This window comes from Helobdella robusta (assembly GCF_000326865.2).
Source record: "Helobdella robusta unplaced genomic scaffold HELROscaffold_38, whole genome shotgun sequence".
Taxonomy (NCBI): domain Eukaryota; kingdom Metazoa; phylum Annelida; class Clitellata; order Rhynchobdellida; family Glossiphoniidae; genus Helobdella; species Helobdella robusta.
This window is the reverse complement of record NW_008704829.1, coordinates 49,046-58,075: the sequence shown is the minus strand read 5'-3', so window position 1 is coordinate 58,075 and position 9,030 is coordinate 49,046. Positions and strand designations below refer to the sequence as shown.

Here is a 9,030-nt window from a genome sequence, read left to right as displayed (position 1 = left end):
TCAGGAGAACGGATCAGCAGGAACCCAGATGTAGGAGCTGGATTGGTTCCAGATGACATCTTTCACACTGGCGTATACCTCTTCTGCCTGGTCTCCAATCACTATTGCTGTCATGTTGTCATGGTAGTGACGATGACGTCATTCATGTTGTGAGGATGATGTCATTCATGATGTCAACCAACCATCCAACCGACCAACCAACCGACCAACCAACCAACCGACCAACCAACCGACCAACCAGCAACCAGCTAACCAGCCAACCAACCAGCCAACTATCTATTCATATTTAGCAACCAACCAGCCTACCAACCAACCAGCCAGCCAACCAACTAACCAGCCAACCAACTAAAGAGCCAACCAACCAACCAATCAATCAACCAACCATCCAACCAACCAACCAACCAGCCAACCGTTCAGCTAACCAACCAACCAACCAACCAGCCAGTCAGCCAGCCATCCAACCATCCATCCATTTTAGCAACCGACCATCCATCCATCCATCCAACCTACCAGTAAGGTAGTCGGCATAGGATTGCTCCAGCTTCAAATTGTTCTCGTAGACTTTGCGAGCTTCACCCTCGTTCAGGCGACGATTCCACGCCCTTCGGAAACAATCATTACCATCATCATCGTCATCATCATCATCACCACCACCATCATAAAAATCATCATCATCATCATCCTTATCATCAAAACTATCATCGTCATCATAATCATTATCATCGCCACTAATATTAATATCATTGTTATCAGGTTTTAAAACGCCTGGTTGAATACTAAGTACATCAAATCACACGCACACACACACACACGCACACCTACACACACACACGCACACCTACACACACACACACACGCCTAAACACGCACACACACACACACACGCACACACACACACACACGCCTACACATCCACCTTCACACATACGAAACAGCACGCACAACGACACAAGAGCACATATGAACTAACTGGATGGTACTGATGGTTGCAGGCTTGACGAGGATCGTGATGGGATACAATCCATTCATCTGCAGCCTCTTTATGGCGTTGGGACTCACATCCAGAATGCAGTGCTTGTCCTGTATGTGTGTGTGTGTGTGTGCGCGCGCGCGTGTGTGTGGTGTGTGTGTGTGTATGTGTGTAATGAAATTGAAATGAAAATAAATATAAATAAGTACATGAATGAGATGAATAATTGAATAAATGTATGAAGTACAAATTGAGCGATTAACATTTAAAATAAAACAAGCAATTAACTACTACTATATAGTAGACACACCAGACAGCAGACAACCGCATCAGACACCACTAGACAGCCACACCTCACCTCAGACGCCACTCTCAATATAGAGGCCAGACTGGTGCCGTACAGATTTCCATTGTACTGACCGGCCTCTATGAAAAGTCCCCTCTCAATATCCTCCTCCATCTGCTGTCTCGAGGCTACGAAGTGATAGTCCTGCCCGTCTACCTCGTAGTCGCGTTTCGGTCGCGTCGTGTCTGCGTTTGTAGCGGGTGTGGCGGGTGTTGTCTGAACTTAGCGGACGATGTGGTGTTTGCAGCTTACGTGATGTTAACAATGATGACAATGACTCTGCCGTTGCAAGGATACATGATGGAAAAACAAGAAATTTTGTATAGTGAAAAAACAACGAAAACTGCAGCAGAGAAGAGAGAAATCATCGACAAACACAGTGCAAAACAACCAGTCAGACCAGCAACCAGACAATTAAAAACCCAGGCTGACAACCAGACAGACCATCAACCAGACAGACAAACAACCAGACAGATACTAACGAGGCAAGCAGTTAGCGAAGAGGTCAGGGTACTCGAGTATGAGGTCGCCGCTGATGGCCTCCTTCAACAAACCAACCAACACCAGGGGTCTTACGTACTGCACTGTGGGGCGTTATTACGTATAAACCGTCCTAACTAACAACCCCAGTAGCAGCAATAATTAACAGTAATGAGAACATCCTTCTATTTTTCCAACTCCAAATACCAAATATCAATAATGAAATAATTATAAAATCCTATTAATCTAAAATGCTCGTCACTGCAAGTGAGTACATATTAGAGGGGGCTGGTTTAATTGTTCAAATGGGGTTCAATCATTCTTATTATTTTGGCGTTATCAATCAAATTTTATGATAAGCATAGAGTATGATAAACATAATAATAATAATAATAACAACAACAATAATAATAACTATTATTATTATTATTATTATTAATATCATTAAAGCATTGCAATGGAACATAAAAACGAATTAAAGAAAATAAATGTATGGCACGAACATTCTTGCTGGACGACGACTTCGTACGTCAGAATGGGCTCCTCCAGATTGGATACTGGCCGAAATGGAATTTATATTGTATTATATTTATTGACAAAACTGCCCGGAGGGCCATAATAACAAGATTGAAATGATTGAAAAACAAGAGAATGATTGAAGGATTGAAAAACAAGAGAAAATAACCAGGCCAACATAACATAACATGACATAACATGACATAATCAAGCGATCTTCATTGACGAGTGTGAATGTATGCAGGTGTTAACAGTTGGAAGGATTACAACCGATCAAGACTATTCTTAACTTTCTAACTTTCTATCGCAACATACCAAGGAATGATTCGACATAAAAACACCAATAATGGTCATTCATAATTCGGCACACACACGCAGGCACACGCACGCACACACATACCAATACCCACACACACACTCATACACACATACAAATACACACACACACATACATACACACCTGGTTCTTGCGACAAACCATCGAGACTCTTACTCTTCTCACTACTCCTTGTCAAGGACAGCCTCCGACCAAATAACGACTTCTTCTTCCTTTCCAAAGACTGATGTCAAGTTTCATTTAAAAAAAAATTATTCGGGTGATACGCCACACCAAGCCACACCAAACCACACCAAGCTACACCACGCCACACCACAACAAACCCCTTTCCCGTCAGCTTCTCTTGATAGGAACTTCACATTCTTCAGCCGCGTCTTCTCCTTTCTTTCGATCCTGCGTTTACGTCACACCGAGTTACTACGTCATCCAATATAACGTGACGTCATATTACGTCACATTACGCCACACTATGTCCTATTAAGTCATGTCATGTTATGTTAGGTTGCATTGCGTCATATTATAAAAATGGATATTTTTTGTTTTTTTTATATGACATCATTAGGCGTTACGTAGGCTGTGTGACGTCACGCCATGTCACTACATTACGTCACATCACATCAAGTCACGTCACTTCACATTAAGGATTGTTACGTCACGTGATATTACGTCACGATTTTATTTCATTACGTCAACCTGTGTTATTGCGCGTCAGGATATGACGTCATACTTATACTCATTTTGCGCAATAATATGCTATACAGTGATTGAGTTTCTCTTATTACATTATGCCATATTTGTATTAGGTCACGTCTATACTACCTCACGATTATATTACGTCACGATTAAGTTACGTAAAGTTCATACTACGTCACGATTTGATTACGTCACTATTAAGTTACGTCACAATTATATTACGTCACGATTATATTACGTCAATATTAGGTTACGTAAAGTTTATACTACGTCACGATTACGTCACTATTAAGTTACGTCACTATTATATTACGTCACCATTATATTACGTCACGCCTATTATTAAGTAATGCAAATATTGCGTCATGTTAGATTACGTCATGAATATTAATCTATATTACATTACACGTTACATCGCGTCATATTCGTAGAGAGTTGCATGACGTCATATTTATATCTACGCCATGTATATTACGTCATGATTATGCTACTACATTTTGTTAGCGTTACGCCATGTTTATGTATTACGTCCACGATTATATTAAGTTCGAAATTTACGTAAACCCATGTTACGTGTAAATTACGTCATGATATTATAACCATAGCTTCGTATTTTTGTAACCTTACGTGTAATGTTACAACATACAACCAGATAAAATTAAGTAATGTAACGTAATGATTGGTGAGTAAGGAGGAATAATAATAATAATAATAATAATAATAATAATAATAATAATAATAATAATAATAATAGAAAGAATTCAAGCTGCTCATGAAAATAAAGTTTGAGAAATTCTTACAAGAAAAAAAACTATTTACAATTTACCATTTATATTTATTTACAATTCAATATAGAGTAAGCAACACCACTGGTGTTGGTCCAGCATGGCACGAACGTTAAGCCTTCCGTGCACACTGGTGACCGATGAAGAAAATTTTGGGAGTTGTGAAAATTCTGAACAAATACCTAAAAATCAAATCGTAGAGCACGAGGCAAGCATAACATCACTAGATGTGAATGACGGCTTTCCTAATTCGGCTGATCGTTTGCCAGTGCAAACGAGTTGACGGCAAAATAGAAAAAATTTCGGAAAACCTGTTCTTGCTTGGGATGATGCCGAGACCGTCGTCGGAGCCAGGCACGATCCTCCGGGCCTGCCACCACTCATCATCGCTGGCGTTCGTTACGTGCAGGATGTCCCCGTAACAGAAGGCCAGTCCCCGAGCCGGCAGGTCCTTGTCCTTCGAGGGGTCATAATCGAAGAGGGCTCTGTGGGCGTTTGAATGTTTGAAGGTCGGTCTTTAAGCGAGTGTGTGTGGATGTGCGAGGATTGCATGTTTGGAGTGGAGTTCGGTGTGACAGTGCGACTGAGGCCGCGTTGATATGAGCGGAAATGCTTGTTGGAAGGATTAGCAGCGCTCTGTGGAACGTGCTAGAACGTGCGTGAGTTACTTTCGAAGATGTGTGGGTCTTTATAAAAAAAAAGTCCAATTGAAAATTCAATGATTAAGAATTGGCTTATGTGCGTTTAAGTGCGTAAATAAGTGCGTTTAAAGCATTTATGAGTGTGCATGTGAGCGCATGATGTTGTAGCACGCTACGAAATAATAAAGAAATGAAGAGATATTTCTATGCTAATATGTTTTACTTCGTACCTAAAAATAGACACTGCATAAATGTTCGGATATGTATACGGACATGCATAAAAGTTATATAAATGCAAAAAAAAAACATTTTTTTTCCGAGTGCATTCATCAATGTCACATTAAATAATGCTATCGATGAAGAAGACTATAAAATATATGAGAAATCGATGCAGCCAGCACATAGCCGGATTATAAATAAGAAAACTAGTCACATAAGCCAGAACTTGATCATTTTATCGGTGAACCAAGTTCGTTAATACAAAAAAGTGATTAGTGATTCCAGATGTCCTTACTCGATAGAATCCTTCTACTAGATTACGTGCAGCTACAACGTTACAGTGATGATGACGACGACGACGATGATGGTGAGACAAAATTTGTTGTTAATTTTTGTTATGTTGGTAGATGTTGTGTTGATGATATCTTACATGAGCGTACTCAGTACTGTAGACATAATCGCAACATAATTTGCTCCAGAAGAAGATTTCAGAAGAGAGTTAAAAAGTTATTTGTTCAACAAAGCATTTAACCACAGTACAAACAATCCTCTGAGGAATGTCATTAGAGTGAATAACATAATAATAATAATAATAATAATAATAATAATAATAATAATAATAATAATAATAATAATAATAACTGCATGAGCATACCTGACAAACAGCGTCTTCTTCTTGGTAGTCCTCAGTGTCAGCCGACTGGTGGATCGGATCAACTGCTGTCTCAACTCGTAGACCTTCGCTTCAAATCTGTTGTATTCTGTTGGTCGGTTGGTTGGTTGATTGGTTTGTTGGATGGAAGATGGGCTGGTTAGTTGGTTGTTTGGTTGGTTAGATGGTTGGTTGATTGAATGGATGGTTGGGTGTAAGGTGGATTGGTTGTTTGGTTTGATGGATAGTTGGTTGATTAGTTGTTGGGTTGGTTGTTTGTTAAGCGAAAGCTGACTGGTTGATTGATTGATTGCTTGATTGAATTTAGATAGCGAGGCATTTGGTTGTTTGTTGTCACTCCGAGTTAGTATCAGCTGAATAACATTATTATCGTTCAGGGTTGGCAGCAAAAACTTGTGAACGTCATAAAACTGCACTACTGGTCCATATTAATTGAACAGTTAACACGGCAGACGTCGGCACGCAGTATCACGCGCTCAGCGCTTTGAAAACGTGAGACAACGTCCAAAAAAAATATGACGCAAACTAATAAGAAACATTTCAGCAGAACATCCACCCACCATCGCCTGCAAAGTCGATCCATCAATTAAATTGAACAGCAACGATCACACATTTGAAAGTGTGCCCGCACGTGTGACGCCAGCGGTAGAAATGTAACGTGCAATACAAGACAGATAGAATATGACAAAAGAAAACATTTCAATAACGAGACCAACAATCGCAAATGGAGTTGTACGTGTGAGGAAGATGCATTATACGTACACCACACACACACAACACACAACACAAACACACACACACCACAACCAAACACACACACAAACACATGCACACAAATACAATATCAACTAACATCTGTAAGCCGGATAACTTCATTAATTAAGATCAGTAAGTTTTTGCATGTAAGAAAATACACTGAAAAACTTAGCGCAGTGGTTTTAAATGTTGAAAATGTATTGAATTGAACATGTTGTAACTATTATACATTAAAACTCAAACGACAACTGTGCGTGCTATCGATATGATTCAACAGGAGATATGCGTGCTGTCTTGAACATCAGATGGCTGTTACTACATACTACCATCATCATAGTCATCGAAACCAACATCATCATACTCAACGTCATCATCATCTTCATCGTCATCGTCATCTTCATCGTCATCATCCTCATCATCATCTCCACCATCATCATTTTTATCATCATCATCTTCATGCCCATCATCATCTTCATCCCCATCATCATCATGCCCATCATCATCTTCATCGTCATCATCCCCATCATCATCCCCATCATCATCTTCATCCCCATCATCATCATGCCCATCATCATCTTCATCGTCATCATCCCCATCATCATCCCCATCATCATCTTCATCTCCATCATCATCATGCCCATCATCATCTTCATCGTCATCATCCCCATCATCATCCCCATCATCATCTTCATCCCCATCATCATCATGCCCATCATCATCTTCATCGTCATCATCCCCATCATCATCCCCATCATCATCTTCATCTCCATCATCATCATGCCCATCATCATCTTCATCGTCATCATCCCCATCATCATCCCCATCATCATCTTCATCCCCATCATCATCATGCCCATCATCATCTTCATCGTCATCATCCCCATCATCATCCCCATCGTCATCTTCATCGTCATCACAAATGCAGTCAATGAGTAACTTGCAGACAATCAGCCAACCACACCAACAACCACAACGACGACGACATTAATAACACGCAAATAAAACAATATTGACGAGTCATGACCAGCCATTACGATGCGATGACGACCTTTCAATTTGACAATGTTGGCATGTTAATGATTTGTGATTATTGTTAATGTTATTGATTGATTGGGGTGTTAGTGGTAAAAAAAACTGTATGTGACGTGTTTGAAACACTTAAAAAAATGTTTCAAATGCATCCATTAGTTTTGGCTGAACACCAGCAACCAAGCATGTCAACCAGCTTGTTAGCTGTTCAACGCCTAAGTGAGAATGACGCTGAGGCAAAATACAACAACAACAACAACAACATAACATCAGTTTCACATCAAGTCCAACAAACAACATTAAGAATAACAACAACAACAACAACAACAATAACAACACTGTCCCAAAAACAAAATATCAAGCAACCAGCCATTCAGAAACCCAGCAACATATCAGATGACATATGAGACAAAACAACATTACATCCAACAAACCAAACAACAAATGGTACAGCCAGCTTCCAACAACACGGCACAACAATTCAAACACCGAAAAACAACAACAGAAATCAAGTAAACATAACACAGCAAACCAAACAGCTGATGAAATACAAACCCTCCGGGTTATAAGCAAGCACCAGGTCAACAACATCATCAGCTGCCTTCAAGACGTTGGCTGCCTTTTCATGGCGGGCTCTGAACATGTCCACATTGTTGACCTTTGGAAGAGAGATGGGTCATCGTACTCATGCATATTCATCAGTGTCATCATTTTTGTTGTTGTAAGACGTCATTGTTGATGTCATCATTGTTATTGTTGTTGTACGATTGTCAATGTTACGCCAAAAAAAAATAACTTAGAATAGCGCAAGGCAACCAGGCCGTGACATCACGCCGATTGCACAGCAATCACAAATTTTAATCTCACCATAACCTTACAAAATGACATCTCATAAGGTCACATGACATTCTAAAGACCTCATGACCACTCAGCTAACTCAGCGTAACATCAATTGAGGAAAGAAAAGGGGCCATGCCCTACAAAGAAATCTCGGAGGATAATTCACGTATTCACGTATCATAAACATTTAGTAAAAACGGTTTACAACTTCAGGGCTGTGACAAGACGGTTTTTTTTAAAAACAAGACAAGACTAAGACACTGAGAGCTCAAGACGAGACAAACGAGACGAGATCTTAAAATAACTACAAACGAGAAGTTTTATATATATATATATATATATATATATATATATATATATATATATATATATAACCACCCGTTGAGGGTGTGCAATTCAGGAATTGAAAACTTTAGGAAGAATTTGAAGACTCATTTATTTAATCAATAACTGTGAACTGATTTATTTGTGGTTTATTTTATCTACTTTTTCAGTTATTTCTGTTAATTATAGGATAGCGCTTTTGAAAAATTAACACTATTATTTTTGATAAGCGCTTCATAAATTTTAATGATAATAATAATAATAATAACAAGCACACACACACACACACAAACACACACACATATATATATATATATATATATATGTATATATATATATATATATATATATATATATGTGTGTGAGTGTTTGTGTGTGTGTGTGTGTGTGTGTGTGTGTGTGTGTGTGTGTGTGTGAAATA

The 9,030-nt window shown here is 39.1% G+C and overlaps 1 protein-coding gene across 1 annotated transcript in view; it reads right to left on the bottom strand.

Moving 5' to 3' along the window:
- Positions 1 to 8,104, bottom strand: part of HELRODRAFT_208518 (hypothetical protein) — a 15,454-nt gene extending 7,350 nt beyond the window's left edge. Inside the window, exons 1-11 of the mRNA XM_009023971.1 lie at positions 8,001 to 8,104; positions 5,643 to 5,748; positions 4,439 to 4,612; positions 2,973 to 3,042; positions 2,773 to 2,872; positions 2,300 to 2,353; positions 1,799 to 1,900; positions 1,329 to 1,501; positions 971 to 1,080; positions 511 to 602; positions 1 to 107 (exon numbers count right to left, since the gene is read on the bottom strand). Coding sequence (XP_009022219.1) covers positions 1 to 107; positions 511 to 602; positions 971 to 1,080; positions 1,329 to 1,501; positions 1,799 to 1,900; positions 2,300 to 2,353; positions 2,773 to 2,872; positions 2,973 to 3,042; positions 4,439 to 4,612; positions 5,643 to 5,748; positions 8,001 to 8,088 — 1,176 coding nt within the window. The 5' untranslated portion in view covers positions 8,089 to 8,104. The remainder of the gene's footprint in view (positions 108 to 510; positions 603 to 970; positions 1,081 to 1,328; positions 1,502 to 1,798; positions 1,901 to 2,299; positions 2,354 to 2,772; positions 2,873 to 2,972; positions 3,043 to 4,438; positions 4,613 to 5,642; positions 5,749 to 8,000) is intronic.
- Between the last annotated feature and the right edge of the window lie 926 nt (positions 8,105 to 9,030).